General features: G+C 39.2%; 1 protein-coding gene across 1 annotated transcript in view; it reads right to left on the reverse strand.

The window, feature by feature from the left end:
• Positions 1-23017, reverse strand: part of LOC146989734 (CUB and sushi domain-containing protein 1-like) — a 373646-nt gene that overhangs the window by 149083 nt on the left and 201546 nt on the right. Inside the window, exons 6-10 of the mRNA XM_085763336.1 lie at positions 21424-21536; positions 20484-20561; positions 11046-11127; positions 8355-8479; positions 2439-2560 (exon numbers count right to left, since the gene is read on the reverse strand). Coding sequence (XP_085619462.1) covers positions 2439-2560; positions 8355-8479; positions 11046-11127; positions 20484-20561; positions 21424-21536 — 520 coding nt within the window. The remainder of the gene's footprint in view (positions 1-2438; positions 2561-8354; positions 8480-11045; positions 11128-20483; positions 20562-21423; positions 21537-23017) is intronic.

The raw sequence follows: 23017 nt of genomic DNA on the forward strand, positions 1-23017 counted from the left end.
TGTGTCAAGAACAGGTTGTGAAATTATAGAACACACAGCCTTTATACAAAACAGCACAAGTGTAATCCAACTAATTGCCATCGACTTTGAAGCACATGATCGCGAGGAAAAAGACCAGTGGGCAGGTCAGCACTCTTCTTCTTACAATTTGCATACTGTACGTTCAAAAAAAAAAAAAAAAAACATATTACCAAAGATCAGATGTAATGATTTATATTGATTTTAGAGAGAGAGAGAGAGAGAGAGAGAGAGAAACTTTATGGTAAAGCACCATGGACATTTGGTTGCCGGATCAACAAGACACGAGTTGCGTGGTATCATGAAAAATTGCATCATTCTACTAAGTGGTTGAATGAGGAGGATTAAGGATAAGGAAAATTAGAAAGGCAAAAAAGGTGGTAGCTGTTCTCCATATGAAGCACTGAGATAAACGTCCTGCTAATACCTTAGACTTCTTTATTTATGAATTGTACTCCTTGTGTGATTCTATTCTATAGTCTACTCTACAACTTGTCTACGACTTTCCTTATCCTCTTGTTTGTCTCTGTCCTTGCTGATCCTTCTGTGTATGTAGATAGTGACATTCAGCAAATGCCAGCAGCTGTAGTAGCTCATAATCCGTCATTATAGTACATTCTTAAAGTGCTCCCACACCTGAAGCATTTTTAACACACATGCACCCCTGAGACACACACACACACACAGACGTGCACGCACGCACACATGTCCACATAATAGATAAAATACATTTCATCTGCCATAAGCTCAGGGTACATACATCTATTATTCTCTATTGTAATACTGTTCCATTTGAAACCATTAGCAGCAATCTGACACACACACACACACACACACTACACATGTATAGTCTTCCATCTGTTGCCTGACACCACAATCACCAATCATATGAAAAACATTTCTCATCATAAAATGTTTACAAATGCAGCCACGTCAGTTGTTGCTGTGAAGTGTCATGGGCACTTCTTACAAGACATCCATCCATTGCTGCAGAGCTGATGCTAATTCAAAAAAATCGTGACTCTCAGGGCTGCCTTATGCTCCTCTGATACAACTTCCAAAATGCTCACTTCTCTCAAAATACATTTGAGTAAGTCACTGATTCATTTGAGTTCACTGAATGAGACAATCATTACACTGACATATGCGGGTAGCATGTGGGTCAAACTCTGTTATAGCTTGATACAAGCTGTTGGATATCTCACAGTTTTGAGGTCAGAGACAGACACAAAAAACTAAAAGCCAATTCCTCTCTAATTTTCCCACTCCCTTGAATTTTTGTTCTCTCTCCTCAGTTGAATCTAATGCTTTCTTCATCCCACTCACTCACAGGATCAGAGGTGAGAAGATCCATTTCAATCCATCTTTGGAGACAACTTGAATGTCACATGTCAAGTACCTGCTTGGACATTCAGTACTTTTCACTCTTCTTGATGCAGTTGAAAAAGCAAGCTGAATATTCAGCCTCATTTTGCTCTTCTTTACTTACAGCTCCCTTTTTGCTGCAGTTTTCAATGAGCTCAATGCTAGCTTGCTCTTTTTTTTTGCTCTGCCCTTTTGCTCTACTTTAACCATTTTCAAACATTTTCGACAAATCAAAGTGAAAGGGGGAAGAAGATGATAGAAGAAGAAAGTAGATGGTAAGAGTGTGGTACAGAGCAGAGTAGATGAGTAGAGAGGTGAGGAGAGAGGAGTAGAGAGTACAGAATATAGAGGGAGATGCTATAGCAGAAACTAAGAGGTAAGCAGGGGATAAAGAAAAAAAGAGAAGAGTGGAGACAAAAAGTAAAGAGGCTGGGTAGGGGAGTAGAAGTGGAGACAGGATATGTGACAGACATGAAAAGAAGATAATACCACAAAAGAAACTGTAGATAGAGAGACTTGAGATGTTGTACCGCAGGTATATGAATATTTAATGTCTATATGACAATGACTCAACAACAAAGTTGCCTCCACAGAGCTGAGGGGTGTGGTGACCATGAGCTCAGCAACAGAAAGAGAATCCAGTCAGCATGCAGGAAAAAAGAGAGGACGCCTGAAACAACAGTCTTTCAACTTCCTCCTGTAGTGGCAAATCCATCTTCATCACAATGTTGACAACCACTATAGGCGTGTAGAAATCAACACTGGGGCTAATATTTTAAGCCATACAGCGAAAAAAGGTGGGTAAAACAGAATAGCCGATATCTCACATTAAAAAATAAAACATTTGAATATTAATCTGGCAAAAATTTGGCAAAAATTTGGCAAGAAAATTGGCGGAAAAATAATATTCATAAGGTCAAAGGTCACATGCTGGCATGTTAGCATCACTACATTCGACAATACAGTGTGACTACAGGTAGAGAGATGTCATATTATAATGAATGTTGAAACTCTTAGGGAAATGTACGTCCAAATGAAATACTGAAAATGCTCACCTTTCCAGAGTCCATTGCAGTGACGACCCACACACAATGTGCGTTGTTCTCATACTGAACAGGGTAATTAGGAGACGTTATGACCCCTCTGGGGCCCCTGAGGTTGCTGCCACAGGTACGAGCTACAGAGGAGGACAGAGCGACAGAGTTTTAGGAAAGATTCATAAGGTGATGAAAACCATGCTTGAAGAATGCAAATCTTTCCTTTGGAAGAGAAAAGAGTTAGTAGTAGTGATGGAGAAGAAGGTATTGTGGTATTTTGGCACCTATGTGTACCATTATATACCTGTTTTGGTGCCATTTTTAGGGGAAACATATGTAAAAGATGAAATCCTTGGTCGATGAACCAATGTTTACCTATTCAACATTTTTCTGCAAGCAAATCCAACAAGTTCCCTTTCCACGAGAGATCAACAAACACCAACTGTTGGTGAGATCAAACTACTACTTCTTACTTCTAATCAACTGTCAAAGTTCAGTTTCAGTTTTGATAAACTCAGTGATTCTTCAATTTGGTTCTACAAATGCCACTGGAACATTTGATTGATTGATGTTACTGTCAGTGTAATGATAACTCCAAAGCGCATGGTGCAGTGTGAGCATTCACATCAGTCAATCACAGATAAAAAAAACAATCCTCTCCACTCATGGGCTATCATACTGCTGCTCTCCAAATAAAAACCACCATTGCTTGCCTGAATCCACATTCATACTGGGAAATGTCTCTTGGGAACAATGTGTAGCTCTGTGAGTGGTGTAAAAACACAGTATTTATCCGTACAATGTGAAAAAGATTCTATACACACAGAGACCTAAAAAACGTTTGTTTGTACAGTGGATTTATTTGGTTGGATGCGTAACTCAAGCTTAGGTACAAAACCTAAGCTCCTCTTTTCAGTCACTGTAGTTTCGTAAAAACAATCTGAACAATTAACTCTCCAGTTTTTACTCTGTTGTATTCACGCTGTATTTGTGTGCATGTCCATTCTTTCCAGGTATTGTCTATAACAAGGTTTGTTTTACTTCATCTATGCACTTTATAAGACACTGGATTCAAGAGAGATGTGTATTTGTCCAAATATCAACCCGTCTCCACCGTATTTCCACACATCAGCAATGAAAACGTTGGAAACTCTCCTGTAAAAGTCTGTGTAAGTAGCTTTTTATGACTCGGGCTATGCTTAATTTTTAAACAAAATTTTGTGGCTGTAGCAACTATAACAACAGCAAAGAAGGAAGTTGGGGTTAGGCAGATGTATAATACATCAGGGTAGATTTAGTATACCCTATTGGGGACGGGGTGGAGACACTCTATCGACAAACAACAGGGCTTTCACAAAGGAGAATGCTGTTCATTTCCAATGTGAAACAGCTTAGTTATTTCTTTTATCCACGACCGCTCCACAACTTTAACTGTGTTTATTAGTGTAACCATGGTGCTGATGGTCTTCTAACCAAAACGAGGTACATTTTGTAATCCAAACCATGATCTTTCCCCAATTCTGACCATGTTGTTTTTGTGCTTAAACCTAAACAAAACATAGGCCTGACTGAAAGTATATTATTGTTGTAATGACGGCAAAGGTCTGATGCGCCTGCTGCTGGTGTCCTGTCCTCGTCTGCTCTTAAAACATTAAGAAATCTTGCTCCTTAAAAAGCTTGCAGATCCATGACATCAACAACATTTTTCACAATATTCTTCCTAGTGCTCTATATTATCCATATTGATTTTGTCCTGTGTGATATTCAAGGTAATATTTCTTGCCTTCAGTACCTCATTAAGCCGCCCGTGTGTTATTGCCTTAAAGGGATATTTGGGGGGGAAAAAAAAAAAGCCATATTGTGTCAGAAGTCCCATTTAAACCCCTCTCTTGAGTGCAGTAATGTTAAAGGGCATACTTGACATTTTCAGTCAGTTTTAGTCAACAAGCACTGTCACCCTGTGGAGAAAGTGCTACCTGATCATATATGCCCTTTATGTTTCATAATAAGTTAGCTGGAGGTGATCACTGCCATTAGAGGGAGAGAGGGCCAATGACACAGGAGCAGAAGCAACAAACAAGACAAGAGAGGATACGGTAAAAACATCAGAAAAATAAAGATTTATAGAGAAGGAGAGGGGTTAAAAATGAATCGAGGGGTGGAATAATAAAGTAAAGCTAGCTGTTTGTACATACAGACGGCTTGTGACTGAGACCACGTGGAGAGGCGTGAAGGAGAGAGGTCAGAAAGACACAGAGAGTAGAGAGGATGAAAGAAGATAATGTGAAAAAGGACGAGAAAATAAACCGAGGGAGGAAGGGCAAGAGGCGAGACAGAGACAGAGACACAGAAAATACCACGAGAGAAAGAGAGGCAGAGGAGGACCTCAGAAGACTGATCTGCCTGTTAATTAGAAAAGGGAGGAAAAACACACTGCGATACACACAGGTACACACACACATTTGCGGACACACAGAAACACATTCATAGCAATTCATCCTAGAGACCGGCTTCTAATTAACAGTAAAGTGTCAGTAGAGAATGAGAGAGGCTCATGGGTTTGAATCCCAGGAGGGCGATAACGCCAGATAACACCACACATCGGGGCTACAGTATAGGAATTTTAACCCCTTCCTGCCCACTTATTTGTGTGTAACCGCCTATTGATCCTGTTTTTTCTCTTCATCTTTCTCTGTCCTTTTCTCTCTGTTATGTATCCTTCTTTTTGATTACATACAAGGGAAATAAAATATCAAAATACATAACATAAATCACTTGTCAAACATATTTCCTTAAATGTGCAGTTTCCAGTTGTTGCTATGTTGTGTAATTTTGTGTCACACTGGAAATTCACTCACTGAATTATTTCGTTTCCCTTCAAAATGACGTTGTCTGTGTTGTTTCAAAGTAAAAGAAACAAGCTGCACCCAGTTCACACATATTATCTGTTTATTCTTCCTTTACCACTTTATTGAATAGAATATAAAATGTAATGCATATTGAGTGAAATGTTCAAATCTAACACCCACTGTCAGGGTTGTTGCAAAATTCATATGGAAATATTCTGCCATGGATGTTTTGCACATCATTTTATACATATCTTTTTTCCTCCTCTTGCGTAAAGGCAACCTTCAAAGCTTTGGATCAATATTATTTTAAGTACACTTGAGTTTAAACAGTGTTTTGATTGCACCACATGTGTTTGAAATGACAAATCTACAGGTGAGCCCAGCTCTTAAAGCCACTCACAGTGTGTGGTGTGTCATTAGGACCAGTTTATGCCACTCACAGATGAATGTTTTCAACGATCACTTGTCTTTCAGGGTTTTCATATGTTTTGTTTAATTTTGTGCATAAGTACCACTGTGTAAAACTGCCAGATGAAACAATAACAATACAAAACAAAACAATAAAGTTCTACTTTATTATTTTCTAGTCTCTGTAAATTTAAATAATTTTCATTTCAATTAAATGCATGTGGGTTACCATGGAGTATATATTTTTTTACTACTTTCTTTACTGAAAAGCTTACTACAAAAACCTAAAACAATCACTTGCTCAAGGTCACTTCCCTAAAACAAAACATAGAATTGATCAATAAAAAAAAACAATGAAAAAGCTAAGTGTAGACTCATTATCTACATGTCCTGTCACCTCTCTCACCTTCTCCATCTCCCTCCACCTCTGCTGCCTCTTCCTGACAACAGTAGCCAGTATCATGTGGTCTGGCAGGTTCTAGCGGTCACAAACAGACATATAGAGACAAAACAGTGACTGACACACACACACGCACGCGCGCTCACACATACACATACAGTATAATACGATGTGACAGGGACCCTACAGTATGTGTCTGAGCACAGGGACTGCCTGTCTGTCAAACACACACACACAGCTCAAGGCAAATGCTGCAGCAGCTATGAGGTGTGTGACATTGTCCCTTGGACACTTGTTGTGTCAGTGTGAGTGTGTGTATGCACATGCACACTTGGGTGTGTATGCTAGCTGTCTCTGCCTTTTCATTGTGGAGCAATAAACCCAACAGGGTATTGTCAGTAAACGTGGGCAGTGAGAGCTCGTGCATCATTGCTCTGCCACTCACGCAGTTATTTATTTAGTGACTGTGCCAGTCAGTCAGAAGATGAGTTGTGTTTTTAACATCGACAAACATCAAAATGTAAATCACAGTGATATTATTTATTACATCTCCATAGCACTATACTTTCAGAGCCACTGCATTAGCAAATAGCAGAAATTTAATATAACCTTTTTGGAAAATTTTGGCTAATGTCTCTTTGATGTAAGCTGTTACCATTTAATGTCTTAAAATGAGGGATCATTATTGTACAGGCATACATCTCTGTCTTTTCACCTGACACAGAAATTGTATCAGTTTCCAGGAGTAGTTAAAGTGTCATTGTGTAAAGTAATCATAAAAAATTGCAAGTAGAGAACTCAGAAGTTTTGAGACAATTTTTCTAGCTCTGGCACAAAAGATCCTAATAATTCTGCCTACAGTACTCAACACTAGATCTACTTAAGACTGAATTGAATTCACTTAAATAAAACTACAATCAGGAACATTAACTATGCATGCAGTCAGAGTTCTGAACCAAAATGTATGTACTCTGCTATACCATTTTAGTTCACTTAGTTTTATGGATGACTGATACCTTACTAACATTCTCAACAACCCTACCTGAATCAGATTCCTTGCTTGAGGAGCTCAGACAGTAACTTTCTTACAGTGTCAAGGTGTCCAGCCTAATGACTGGAGGTGGGCATGTTTCTGCCTTCAGGGTTTCAGACAGCAGGGAGAACCATACCATAATTTAGTTGATTACTTAAAAAAAAGGTTGGGGGATAACATTGTGGCTCACCTGGCAAAATGCATGCTGTTACTGTCATGTCTCAGTCCTTAGCACAGCAGCCTGGCTACAGTGGCTCTTTGCTGCATGTGATCCCCTCACTATCAGTATGATAAAGGCAGAAAGGCCTAAATAAAATAATCTAATAAATAAAGTTTTATTTTATTATCATCAACACGTCATCTGAGGAAGAAAAACCAAACAGTGCAATTCACTTAGTAACAGGTTTCATCTGTGAAGCCACTGCACAATAGAACTACAGTCTTCCTGCCATATCACTGCGACCATCCAAGAACTATTAAGAACACATTAAAAATTCATACTGCTGTATTTGGATGACATATTCCTGCTTTATGATGAAAATACAGGTCCACTTTCATTTCTACATCGCCTACAGCGCCGGAGTCTCTGATGACATGTAGGGCATATTTCAAACTTTGGCACCTCTGGGGCAATAATAGTTGGTAAAGCGGGTCATCAGGGTTGATGGCTGAACTTGTGCTTGCTGCTTTCAGCTTTGCAGAAGTGTCCTTGAGCATCACACAGAATCCCAGATAAGCAGGTGGGTGCCTCACCGGGCTGTAACCTCACCATCAGTGTATGAATGTGAACTTGTGTGAAGCTCTTTGCTTTGTAGCGATACCTTTGTTCATATAGCGGTTTCAGTGCAAAATAAACATATATTTAGTTACTTAAAGGGTTAATATTTTGGGTATTCATGTGGGGTTGTGTGAGGTAGCTATACATAGTCATATTTTTCTGATGACCTCATGCACACAAACTCATATCTCTGCTAGTCTGCCAGTGCTGCTGGTCTGCTCTCCTAACAGCCTGCTCAGGATTTAATGCAGGTAATTTACCGACTATGCGTGACTACCTCACACAACCCCATGTCAAAAACACCTTGACTATCCCTTTAATGCCAGCAAAATCAGTCTAATATATTTCAAACAAAAATAGACTAGTGCTGTCAGTAGACATGAAAACACTGTGTAAAGCAGTTTCATTCTAGCTGCGATGGCTGAACACCTGAGGAGATTGAGTCGGACTGACGGCTGAAACTTACTTCTGCAGATGGGTCTGTGGTCACTCCAGGCAGCCAGCGTGTCAGTGACTCGTTGACAGGTGATACTTTTTGATCCTTGTAGTACATAGCTGTCATCACAGCTGAACTGGACGCTGGAGCCGACTCTGGTTATGGAGACACACAAGTAACAACACTTGTCAAAAACAGTAATAACGGTGATTTTGATGCTGCCTCTGACTGCTTCACAAAGTCACATTCAGCTGACACTGTGATATTTGCAGAAAGCTCTTACATCATCACTGGTATTGCAAGACGAGAGGACACTTTCAGGGGATAATTGTAGAAATAATGTATGAGTGATGGTCACAATATTAATGATGCAGCAGCTTTTAGATCTTTGTGGAAGATAACTGTCATCACAAATCATCCAATTAGGATCTATAATTCTTCTCTTCCTGTGAGACACTTTTGTCTCTGTATCTTTTTCCACCCATGCCATTTCTCTATTGTCTGCTTTTCTTTGTTCTCTTCCGTTCTCCTCTCTTCTCTCGTCATGACTTCTCCACATTTTCTTTCATCACTTGTTCTGATTACCCTTGTCTCTCCAACACCCTGCTGTCTAACACGTGAGAGGGATGTTCAGCTATGTAAATGGAAGCCTGCATGGTGTCTTGTCTCTAAAGCTTAGTGTCTCATCCCTGCTGAGACACACCACAGTCTACCACCTGGACAAAACATTAGAGTTCTGGTTGTTCAGCAGCTCCGCCCTGTTGTTAAATGCTGTGGACTCTTACAGCTTGGCCAAATCTGTCTGTTAGTGTCATTGTCACGGAGGGTTGGGTCATTGGCTTTACAGTTTTCTGCTACTTTGGCGAAGCTGATGGCACTAAAAATACCTTACATCCAGCACCACACTGTGAAATTTACAATTACAGGAGGTAAACTTTGTTGTTGTTGTCATTTCCTTGAAACTGTTCCATGACAAATGTCAATGTGTTCGTCTATAGATCAAAACTGCCATGACAAACTAAGTTACAGCCATCTTGCACATCTGCAGAGAAAACTCCTTAGTCTTCTCTACATCTACTGTATGTTTCCTCTCCATTTCTCCTCAGGCTTTATTTCATCACAGCTCCAGCATCTCAGAGCTTAATGATGATTAGATACAAACCTGTAACACACATCAAGCACCCATGCCAACGTGCATGCACGCAAACACATGGACACATGGAGGTAATGACTTTTCACTAACGCAGACAACTCCACTAATGGTCCTGCAGAGTTTGTGCACTCTTAGTTCCTAATGGTAAAGAACAGCACCGGGATCCAGAGCTGCTAAATGATAAATGATCACCATTTAAATGTTTTTTTTTTGTTTGGCCTGGAAATAGTCACCAAAAAAGGTAAAAATGAATAGCCTGTCTTGATTCGCTCATAATCATTAGTAAAATGTAAGAACAATTTAGCGCTGATGCTAAGTGGCTGTGTCGTAGGGAGAGGTGATTATTTTATAATTGCTCGCTCCTGATTAAATAAAATTATGTCTCCCTTTCTACCAATTAGATGACAGACACCATGGAGCGAAACATTTAAAAATCCATGCGTCCATCAAGTCCTTGTTAATCACCCAAGATCCATATTCTGGCACCCTGCTCGGCCTCCCTGTGTGTAACTCCCACATGAGTAGGGACCCTTGTAAAGCCAATGTAAACTGGTAAATAGTGGTGGTCCCTGATGATGGTTACAAATGACTGTAAACACACAATGATTGATCTGTAACAGCAGTGTTAGACCTGGTCTTAAATACTGCAGATGGCAAAGAAAGTAATAACTGCTTCAACTTTGTCGATCAGGCCACCTGTGGGGAGTGACAATTTCCACCTTTGGAGAATTGAAAATACTGCAAATGTGAATTACTGAGTTTTTTTCAAGTTTGTTACACACCAGACCAGTTACATAAGATGCTTCACAGCTAAAAAAGCCAGAGCTGAAACAACAGGTCTCCAACTGACAGGAATTATTTATGATGATACATAAACCACAAAACACTTCAGTCTTCCTAAAAATGCTTTGTTGGGGATGTTCCGTGTTCATTGGACTAATTCTGGGGCCAGAACAGGGGCAGACTGGTGAAGATGAGAGTGAGGCAACTAAAAAAAAAGAAGGTGTTTCTGAAGAAGTCAATTTATAATCTGAGCTGGGCCCTAAAGTCACCGCGTCTGTAACCTCAAGATAATCTGGACAAACACAGACAGTCCTATTTCAAACACAAGGCGTCCTGAGGCCTGAAATAAGCTCATCTTTAGTCCCCGACTGCGCCCGTTGTCAATCTTTCCTGTTGCACAGACAAGCATTGTGTACAGCCAAAGCAGGATGAGAGGGGGATCAACTCACCTAGAGCAAACAATATGTGTTTTCACAGTGCAACACCCTTTCAGTCGGCAGCAAGGCTCAACATTTTAAGTGGTAATCATCAGTAATCAGTCAAAAAATAACCAAACTGGTCTGACTTCTGAGAATTCAACATGAACTGAGCACTAAATGTATAGGAACACACAGGAAACAACTGCAGTCTGGTTTCTACACACCTCACACATGTACAACAAAGGTCCCTTGCACTGGATCAATAATGGCCACTTTCGGAAATGTTGACTATACCTTCATTGACAATGTGGGTGAGGGGAGTAAAATGACGTTAGGCTTGAGGTAGGTTAGGGTAAGTGAACTTACTGGAAGGCCGAGCCTATCCTCTTGCCATTTTCTGGAACTCCAGGATCTGGACAAACATCGCCTGCAAGACCACTTTGACTCACTGAAAAAAAGAAAACATATATCAGGTTAAACAGAGTCTGCATACTTTAAATTATTAACATTTGACCACATCTAGTAATTTTTTGAGGCATCAATAAACATTTTCCTTTCAAGCATAATATTTCTGAATTGCCCTGTTTCACAGCATTTGACTTGTCACAGTACAACTGAAGTAAAAGCAGAGTATTTATGGCTTCATTCTATTTAAGTGCCATCCTATACAGTATAGCTATAGTCTAATGTCAATTTAAAGATCTGAAACGAAATTGAATAAAAAGTCTGATAGATGTTCACATCCCCATTCCACATATTCAAACTTCACACATTCGACCAGTGTAACAGAGAGAAAAAGGTTGAGTAAAATAATGAATAAAATTTTTAAAAAAAGAACCAATCATCAAAGCGTAGCCTGCGTTACTTCCTGTAGCCACAGTCTGACAAAGCTCAGGTCATTTAAAAAATGTTGGTTACTGCAACATTGAAGTTTAATTTATCCACTATTTTTCTTTTATTGCATAGACTGCATTAAGAAGAAATGCATTTTTACGAACTATTTCCCATTTAATTTTAGTCTATATTCCATGCCCTATGGATAAACATTACTTTTCAGGCCTATTGCATCTATTTTTAAGGTCATTGTGATTAGTTACAGTACCTGACAGATGAAATTTTCTATACGAGACACATGACAAGCATACCTATTAAATCTAATGTAGAGTTTCTTATGCTGTAATTATTGCCTTTGTCTAAGCATAATTATATGTTTTGACTTTTTTCTCATATAGTGTGAATACATGCATTAAGATTTAATAAACATTCAGGGAGGAATTGTTAAAAAAAAAATAGCTTTGCATAAACTTAAACTGATGGAGCAACTGTTGTGGTGGAAATGGAGACCAACACATGCAGATATTTAATGAAGAGAACTGGCTTCAGTTTTCACATTTCACCCTCATTCCTTCCTGTTTTTCTCATCTATCTGCATGATCTGTTCCCAATGCTAAAAAAAAGCACAAAAGCAAAACACTTGGCGATTTCTGGCCAGCTCATACTCTGGATCTTGTATTGGTTTAAGACTTTGCTCTGGCTGGAAGCATCTGTGCATGCCTAAAACATAATGTAAATGTAAATGAGACCAGACAACATGACAGGAACCAGTTTAGACTCGGTCCGTCTTAATGGAACTCCGTGGATGAATAATGATGGTTAGCAAAACACAAAAAATAAATGGAAAGGAATGAGAGAATAAAATGCAGAAGATGATAAGACTGCTGAAAAAGGAGCTCAAGAGCACAAAGGGAAAAAAAGATAATAAAAGAAAGAGAATCTAGGAGAGTTTTAAAATCAGACCTGGAGAAAGAGCAATATCTGACCACCTAATGCACCTCTTTTCTTTCTGTCAATCTTTTTTTTTTTTTTTGTATCTTTCACATTTCTCTCTCTTCATGGCTTCTGCCTCTGCTCCCACTCGCTCCATCTCTCCACTTTGGTATTCCCAGATTGCTCATCCTCCTTTTTCTCTCGCATTCACATTAGCTGCAATTTACAAAGGGAAGCCGAAAGTTTTGTGCATCCTAGCATAAAAGATGGATGAATGATTTGCTGCATTTGTGTGACTGTGTTATGTGCGTGCTGAGGGGTTGTGAGTGTAAAGACACTGTGTATGTGTGTTTGTGTGAGATATGATGCAAACAGAACCAGCTGTCTTTTTGCTTTGCTGTGTTTTTTTGATGTTCTGTCCAAAAATCACCACACAAACACACTGTAAAATACACTTTGTCTGCCTTGCTCTCTCATCCCTTTCTCTCTCACTCATGTTCAAATGGTTTTCATTGGCATCAAATAAAAAAGGTTCATATTGCTGAAACAAATCCAGCTCATGCAAACAACATGAGATTGTAACAGGAAAAACTGCTGCCAAATATCACTGCTGGGCTGATGTCAAAAATCCACAAGCTGACTTAATCCCATATTTGCACTTAAAAGACCATTCAACATTTAAACACAAGCTTATGATGCATAACGTCATTTCCATATCATCAAAGTGTCTCCACGAAACCTTTCATCTCAAAAAGTCAACTTTTTGGGAATTGGTAGAAAGTGATTAATTTCCTTGTTGGTGCCCATTCTTGTTTGGCATTTCTGACTTCTGTAGTAGACTCCACATCGCAGCAGGCGCCCACTTTTCTAAACATTGTTACTTTCAACCGACATATGACACGGATCCTCCTGACATTTTTCCTGGAGGCAGCACTCACCCCTAAGAGTAAGTTGGGGGTCCCACTGACTAGTGAGTCAAGAGTATCAATAGGAAAAAATAGATTTTGTGGTTACAATGATGTAGTGTAACTAAGTACATTCAATCAAGTATTGTTTTTAAGAACAATCTTAAGGTATTTGGGGCGGTTTTTTCGTCTCTTTTTTGCAAGAAAAATGAAGTCACTGATTTTGGTTCCCAGTTCTAGCCATTACTGTATATTCCACCATCACAGTGCCAGTGGTAGAAATTTCCTCCACGTACTCGCTTTGACCTCCGGTCTCTCGTGTGCAGTCTCTCAGCCAATCCCATTCAAAACTCCATAGGTTCTGGCAACGCTAGAAGGGGAAACCTCTCTCCCCTTCTCCTGTCCCCTAGTAATCCTTCCATTGGCACCATCTGTTAGCATGCGCCTTGTTCACCATCTCTAATGTTGTTCCCACTGTCCCCTCTCACTCATCTCCCCTCTTTGTTTCTTCCATTGTCCTGTAGACAAATGTACTGTTGCTGATTGGCTGGAATAGTGCTGTGTGGCTTGGTTAATTGGTTAATTCCCTATTTACAGAGCGAGAGCCATGTGGGAATACCATTTTTTTTCTTTTGAGCACACACAGAACAGACATCTGGTGAACCACGAGGAGATATAGTGTGTTAGTGCATTAGATCACTTACTTGTGCTTTAAATATTGAATGGCTGACTTTCCCTTGAAACAGCTTAATGTGACATTATGGCGATGCTACGCTTATGCACTTTAACAGTTCAACATTCGTGTACAAAGTGTACGTATTTTTCAGCAAGGATTCTGTATCATCCTGGATATCTTACAACTTTTTTGTTGTAAGATATGTTACCATTTGCTCTACTACTGTCAGTTATTTCAAAAATTATGCCTCACTTACTATTGGGCTGGTTTTATAATGGACTCTTATCTATGCATAGTCGGTTTGACTTCTCAAAGAAGCAAAATCTATAGCACACAAAATGTTCACTTTCAAAATGTTATATAAATGTTTAACATGGTTTGATAATCAAGAAAGATCTCATGAAATAATGTCTTTATATGAACCCTACGTTTATTTTTTTGGTTTCTGCACTTAGTTTTGTTTTCCTACTTGAATGATATTGTTTCCAAGGGAAACACTTAAAAACCACTGGCCCAGAGAAAATCTGGCTTGGAGAGCAACGTAAAGAAGAGTAAACATAGAGGACATTTGCAATTAAAATCCAAAGCCATGTAGCACAAAGGTTCAGTTTTTATAACAGCTGATGGATTAACCCTTATGGTCAAAGATACAATGAGGGAGGGTGGGAGAAGAGAGGGAGAGCTAGGGAGGGAGAGAGCATGTTTGTTTCTGTGTGTGTGTGTGTGTGTGTGTGCGTGCGTGCGTGCGTGCGTGCGTGCGTGCGTGTTTAAGCAGCTGATATCTGTATCAGGTAAGATATCTTGAGGTGCTCTTCAGATGACTACTGGCTGGAGACAGAAACATGTGAAGTGCACTTTATTGATAGGCTATGTATTGTTCTTCTCCTTTGTTTTCCTCTCATCCTCTTCGCCCTCTCTTTTTCCTTCCAACTTCTCATGTTCAGGTCGATCAAACCAGGAGGCATCTACCACTGCATCACTTTTTTTGAACCTACAAGACTCTGATTATAGAGTACATTACCGTGAGATTTTTCCCAAATCTATTTAGTAGTGTCACTGTATGATCTTGAAATTTTAAGTTTCAAATTGTCACATAACTCTCATTTGAGCAGACCATGGCCCAGCAAAACCTTGCCAGGCAATCATGAAGAAAACACTGATTATAAATCAGGTTACACAGTGATGATTCATTATAGTTCCAGGTCATTGTCTAGGGAGTAAAACCTCTTAATCACAATCTTTCAGCCTCCCTGTAATTATGACACATCCTCAGCAGTAAGTTAACGTTACTGCTGAGAGAGGGCCACTATAAGATGGGTTTCTTTTATCTGCACCATTTCACATTATTCTAGATACCACTTTATATCTGTGTTTGAGTAGCCTATATATGTGTCTGTTTGTCTGTATGTATGTAAATGTATGAAAATATCTATCTATCTATCTATCTATCTATCTATCTATCTATCTATCTATCTATCTATCTATCTATCTATCTATCTATCTATCTATCTATCTATCTATCTAGTATCACAGGATTTAATCAACAGTCGATGTGAGAATTAGTCGTAAACAGACTGTTCTCAAAATGAATTAAACTTATTCTCAAGTGTGTCTCTCCATTAGACAGTGCTTTAATATAGGCTAGGCTGTTACACATAGTCCTTTAGATTATGATTCATAAGCACTCCATTCTCTAGACAGGTAAAACTCATTATCATCAGTCTCTAGTTCTTTGTAATGATTACATATTGCATAAAGACTCTGCATTATCTACCATACAGCTATGATATTACCCCTGAGAGTCATGCAGTGTAAAGGAATGGAGTTCAAAGACTGGTTCGGGACCAAAACCGGACCTTGACTTCACTTTTTTTCACATTTTAATGATCCTGGCTCCCAATCTTGATGGCCGAACTTTACTACGTTGGGGTAACCTCAGTGAGCCCTCAGTCCAGTGTGAGAACTCACATTTCCTCAGTTTTGGAGCTCATGATAAAAAAAAAAAATGTAAGTATGTGTTAATGAGCATTGGTCCCATGGTGAGAAACTAAATTTCTCATTTAGGTCCCGAGCTCAAAAAGATTAAGGGATCCCTGGACTACACAGTTAACAGCCATTATCATCATTCTTTAGCTCCACATAATGATTACAGATAGCAAAGCTAGTTTTGTACAACGCAGCACTAATTTTACAAGTGGGATAGGTACTTTGGAGAATCTTTAAACACATTCACCACAAACCACTGGTGATTTCTATATTTAAACGTCATGATAAAATACACACAGGGTAATGTGCAGTCATCTAAACTCCCTGAGGTAAAGCAGCATTACTAGTAGTAGGGTTAACTGCAGCAAGCTTTATTATTTGCAGAGTTAGATGTTGTTTTAAAAGTTCATTTATATTTAGAGGACATGAAGTACGTACATCACACTACTAAGGCTGTAGTGGAATTTATTCTTATACATCTCAATGTAAGTCTCCAAAAAAATCACCACAGACCACCAAGAGAGTTACTTCACAACAAGATGTTTCTGTTAGCTGGGCCCGCTCGTAACAAGCAAATGCTTGGACTCAGCAGGTTGACTTCAGGCGATGCTGTCATGTGGAAACCACTTTGTGTTTGTGCTTATGTGCATATCAGAGCACAGTATGTGTTAGTAGGAATAAAAGTGACTGTGTGCTATCTGAACTCTTCACCAAGCACAGAGCAAATCATTGATAAACTGATTTGCCCCAGGAATTCTTCACATACACAAGTGTACGCTTGTATACACACAGAGCATACCCGCTTTAATTTTAATTGCAGCAACAGAAGAAGAGAAATGCAAGCACATACGATCTCTTTTTCACATATACACACAAACACACACAACACTATACTAATGTTAATTGCACTGGCACATGCTTGGCTGAGCATGTAAATCAGCAGAATTATTGATGAGGGTTTTATTATGAAGCTAAATGCTGAGGAATGGGTGAGGTATGAGCTTGGGCTTCCATGATAATCAAAAGCCTCTGTCAAATGATCTGAATCCTGTTTTAGAAGCATCTCAAAGCTGCCAAGAAATATGTCAGCCACCTCCACCCACCACACTGTAGAGATATTTATTGTATTTATCATTAAATTCATTGTTTTATTGCCCTGTGGGCAATGTAGTGTTTAAGTTTATTTGGTTTCCCATTAGCTGCCACGGAGGTGGAAACAATTTGTCCTCAGGTTCAGATAAAAACACTCTTTGACTTCCCATTTCGATCAACTACTTTAAAACTATATATCTTAAGCCCTCACAATATAACTTGAGGAGCTTTTCCAAAATCTTCTTCTGTTTTAATTCAAAATACACCTTCTTAAAGAGCAACTGTATTTTAATCCCTGTACGCTATCAAAGATGGTGCATCAGGTCTGAAGATATCACGGAGATAAAACTGAGTAAATAAACGCTTCAACGCAGCTACTTGAGATGTTCCTTTTAATGGCCTAAACTCCAAAATAAACCATGAAAGCCGACACCTATTGTACCGCCTATTGTGCATATTAGCTGCTATCATTAAAAAGTAATGGTGTATTAGTTCTGAATCATCTTGAGACCTTCACTTGTTTTTTTTTTTATTGTTCAGCTTTTTTTTCAGATCACAATAAAACTTCAACACTTTAACTTCGTAACAATTTCTCCAGGTTTTACAATAACTTAAACACAGTTTGGCAAGTGAGTAGGTCACTACACACAGACGTACTCAACAAAATGGTATTTTATAATGTAACAATATGAAACATTTTATTATTATTATCTAATACCCTCATTTTTTCAAGTTAAAATCTCCTCATGGCCCCCGACTGTCCTTTGTGTGTGTGTGTTCTGATGAAAATATGATGTTCCTGCACAGCCTTGGCTTTGTAAATGGGAAATAAACAAAGCGGCTCACACCAAGCTGCCCAGCTCTATTCCAGCCATTCAAAAGCAGGGTCATTTGTGTTGTGCACACTACACAATAGAAGGAAATACAGGGGGGGAGATGGGTCACATCACAGGTGTCAGGGAGCAGAGGCAGCAATGTCAGAAATGGTGAATCTGGCGCATGCTAACAAATAATGCTATTTAAGTATTACCAGAGGAAAGAGAAGAAACCTGATTGTGAGACTGATTGTGATATTGTGATACAAAAATAAGTGCTGATATTTTTGTCAAGATGTGTTGCTGTGATATTAGATGATTTGCATTTGATTTGTTTTGTTGGCAAGTAAAAAAAAAAATCTAGTCTTTCTCAAGCACCTCTGACTCCATCTCTCCTTAATCTGCTCTAATATTCTGTATTGTGTGTCAGTTTTTTTTTTTGTCTATATTTCATCATATGTAATTTTCAGTCGTACCTGTACGTAGCTGGAACATGTCCTCAGAATTAAATGACAAAATGTATTACTTGCCAACTGCTCCATAGAAAGAAAGGGGTTTCAATGTGACAGATGCATCAGCTGGAAGATGGCATTGGTTTGTGCCTTTTCTGATATGGATAATGAAATATCATGATTTGGGTTTAAATAGCAGCTTGGCCCTGAGGTCCTGGCAGCTGATTGGTTAAGTCACAAACTGTACTGCCACTGCACAATCACAATGCAGAGGTTTTGGCCATTTTCTGAAAACAACTGAGGCTGTTGTTTTTCTTGGCAGAACACTCTCCCTTGTTGACCACGTCGGCCCTGCTCATCGCTTGAGAAAATAATATATTCATCTTCTCGTTACTTGGTTTGTTGACGATTTCTTCACTGCATGCATAACAACAGCTATACAGGAGCAGGACAGTTGGTCATTTTTACAGGACATGGATGAGTTACAAGTGGCTGCTAAATCCTTTTAATCATTTATAGCACTCAAATTACAGATGCAGCGAATGATTAGCTCTGACACACAGTCATGTTTTGTATGCAAAGCTCTTCTCAGTTTAATTTGAAAAGTACAATAAGTGGCTTTCATTATGTTAAAAATGGCACAGAGCAGGGCATGACAGTACCCATTTAAATCCCATTGAAATGACATGTTGTAAGATATGCATGCACTGTGGAGTGGTCTGCACGATATAGAAACATTAGTCATGTAAAGAGCTGCACATATGAGAGGGGCAGAGGACAGAAGATAGACGAGCAGAAAACACTGTTTTAGACTTCTATTCTACAGTATGTTGGCCAGCATTAATGGTAACAATGGATTGCAATTATCCTCTACTGACTTGCAGTGTGTGTCAGAGGTGAGCTGCCACTGATTTGCCCTCATGGACAACACACTGTCTCCTTCTGAAATATTTGCCATACAACCCAAGGAAATGAATAGGATACTGTTGGCATGATTCAAGCTTTGGGCCACAAAGTCAGAGAATCAACCCTCCTCCTTCCAGACTCCACTTAATTTTTGGAAATTTAGGAAGTTAAAACATAATATAAAAGTTGAAATGTGATTACACAAAAGACTTTGACTGCATGGAAGCAATAGCGACAGCCAGAAGAAGAAGAAAAAAGTGAGTCACTGTGCTGCAGTGAGTTTATTATGGACTGTAGTCAGATTCTCTGCCTCACACCACCACAGGGAGGTGTGATGACGGGAGGCTTGAACATCTCTTTAAAGTTAAAATGAGAGAAACCATTTCACCGGTAACAAAGTCAGGATTCATGAATACAACTTTTGATATTCAAACATACTGTAGTTGCGCAGAGGGAGGACACAGTTGACACACAAATGTGACAACCACACAGCAAAACTGACTGTACTCAGGTTTACTGATTGTACACAACTCCATGGCTCCAAATGTTAAACAACCCTGAACTCAGGCGCAACTAAAATGCACTGTAGAAACAGTACATGTATTATCATGCTGTTGAAGCAAAACACTCAACACAAGCATGCTAAAAACAAAACAAAACAATATATCTCAAGGATTATGTGGGTTTGTTTGATGTTGTTCTGATTTGAACAGGTTAAAAGATCACCATTAGCACAAAAGAAACATCTAAGGCTGAGTGTGTGTTTTATCTATTTGGTTCTATTAAAAAAAATCATATTTTGTATCTTTTAACACCAAAATGTCTATTAATAGGTTATAGTTTCCTGTGAACCTCTGACCCTTTGAAGGGGAAAAGACAAAATACAGAAGAGGAGATTGTGATACTCATTCTTGTCTCCGAGAAGGGCAACCCCAGTGAAAAATAGATGAAAACACTGCTCCTGCCACATCAAAGATGGATGCAGGTTGTGTGTCCTTGAGTACTTTGCACGTGCATGCATGTATGTGTGTGTGTGTGTGTGTGTGTGTGTGTGGAGGGGGTGGGGGGGGGCATGCACGGGTGTATACAGTACAGTATGTGTGTGACCAGATGTGTTTCAACTTGGGTTTAAAAATGGTTGTCTAAATGACACACAGTCCCACTTTCTGCAAACACACACAAACAGCAGACGGCAGTTTACTTACAGACAGCATTTTTGTGACTGGAGTCTTTACTGGGCATCATCTTCACTCCTCTGGACTTCAGCTCTATCGCTTTCTTCACTGGAGTAGGGAAAGGAGATTCATTTAATTATAAATCATACATAATTAGACCTTAATTAGGGTACATCATTTTTTCTAAAGTGCTTATTATTAATTTCAAGGTTGTTATTCAGTGCACATCAACTACGTGTGTGCTTCACACCCACACTCCTATAACAAATCTACGGCAAATGCAACAGTGACAGACACTGAAAATTAGAACAGGGAAAAGGGAGAGGAGATTAAAAGACAACGAGAAGTGAGGACAAGAGAGAAGAAAAAGGGGAAGAAGAGCAAAGGAGAGCAGCTGCATTAAAATGTATCCCATCTATTTTATCCTAAGTAGCAGCATTGCAGAGGATAACAGAAAAAGCTGTGCTACAAACAAACTACATTCCACTGAGAAAGAGACTTGGCGTGAAAAGCACATCTCCCTCTCTTTCTGTATGTCTCTCTCACTCACACACACACACACACACACACATAGACACACACACACACACACACACACACACACACACACACACACACACACACACACACACACACACACACACAGGTGAGACTGGAAGAACCAATGGCAGAGTGAGACAGTCAGGTTTGGAGCCACACAAGTGAGAGAGACGGGCTCATCGTGTTTCGTACTGGAAGCAGCCAATTAAATGTGGGCCGCCACGTGGAAACTAATATGCACCTTAATATGCTAATTAAGCTATACAACCAGTCAATTAGATGACAGGGAAGGTCCAGCGAGTTCAGTCAGGTGATTTTAGAGTTTTGTCCACAGTAAATGCTACTCTCAATTACAGCACAGGCAGGTAGAGCCCACGGAAAATACTACAGTATACTGTATGTCTTAAAAACACACATAACACACACGTACCCTGGTACTGAGCGCTGAAACCTTTTCTTCGATGGTTGCTGTCTGAGGTGAAATGTATCCGAAGCCAGTTCTTATTTGATATCACTGGTGAGGGCAGGGTTGTACCAGTCAACCTGGAAGAGAGAATAATAAAAATATAAGGCATTTTACTTTTTTTTCCCAACTATCTGCAATGTGACAGCCTTCCTGACAAAGAGTTTGCCTGCACTAACATTTTGCTCCACTGTGTATTTATTTTGCACTATGGAGAATAAAGTAGGGAAAGACAAGGCAAACGGAAAGGAGGAGGTAATAATGATGTAACAAAACTTGTTATTGCAAACTACAGCATGCAGCTATGTACACAGAAAACTTCCCCAGTAAATAAGCTGGCGTTGTTGTGTTATGTGTGTATATTCTTTATGGTCCACACTATGACCCTCTGAAAATTGGTCATCATTATCTGACAGAATGTGCAATTAGTTTCTGGATGGAAGTTGAGTGTTACATATTTCAATTTAAGGTAGAAAAAACTCGAACAAAACTGGAGCTGTTTGAAGAAAGTGCTGCAGAATTGCTTCCATGTAATTAGAGATTGCAGCATTATAGATTGCACCATGACCAACAATTGTTCTGAAAACTGCTGTGAAATTACTTGCCGTGAATGATTGCAAACATAATATATCATGCATTGCACAACAAACAAGGGTGAATAACTCCAAGGATTCATATGACTATCTGAGGAACAATACACAGTTTAAAAAAATTTCAAGAAGAACTTTCTAGAGTATGAATTTGATGTCACTCTGCATTGTCATCTGAGGTGCAAAGCCTGGCTGTAAATTACAGAGGTCTTAGCTGAAAGGCAATTTGTTCCACTAGCTTGGAAGAAGCAGATGTGGGAATTGAATGAATGATATTATCCATTCACATAATGATCATCACTGACCAAAAGCAGGTTTTGCACAGTTGAACTGAATACAGCGTAATTCCCTTGCCAAAGCATGTTTAGCAGAAGGAATATCCAGCAAATCTTTGCAAACTGGTTTCTGTAAAGTTATGATATAAATGGAAATGTATATATCTGATTGCGTAATTCTATTCTCAGGTTACCATAGAACGACTGAAACCTTGTTTATGACAAAAAGCAAAGTGTTAGAGGAGAGAAATAGTAAAGCTGAAGAGGTGAATGGAGATGTTAAAGTGGTAGAAAGTCAGAAAAGTTCACATCTTCAAAAACAGTTTCTAAAGCATCACCACTGAGAAAATGAGTTGGTTGCCTATGGTAAATCTTACATCATCACCTCACACATCTCATTTTGTTACCAACAGCAACCAAGGCAGTGGTGAAAAAATATATTTATATATATAAATAAATGTGAGGAAAATGGTACACTGAGACAAAAAAGGAAATGATGTAAGAGACTGCCTGGAAGCCAATGTTCTACCATCCTCCCTAGAGCGAGAGGAGCCACTGTAACTGGCCTTTAATAATGCCGCAGGTATACTGAGCAGATAGAGAAGACAATGAGGGAGCAGCAAACACAGATAAGGAAAAGGGCAGAAACAAAATACGAGAGGTGGTAAAAAAAATATATATATTAAGAATACTTGT

This window comes from Trachurus japonicus, chromosome 3 (genome assembly GCF_045865225.1).
Source record: "Trachurus japonicus isolate A0001 chromosome 3, Traja_1.0".
Classification (NCBI taxonomy): Eukaryota; Metazoa; Chordata; class Actinopteri; order Carangiformes; family Carangidae; genus Trachurus; species Trachurus japonicus.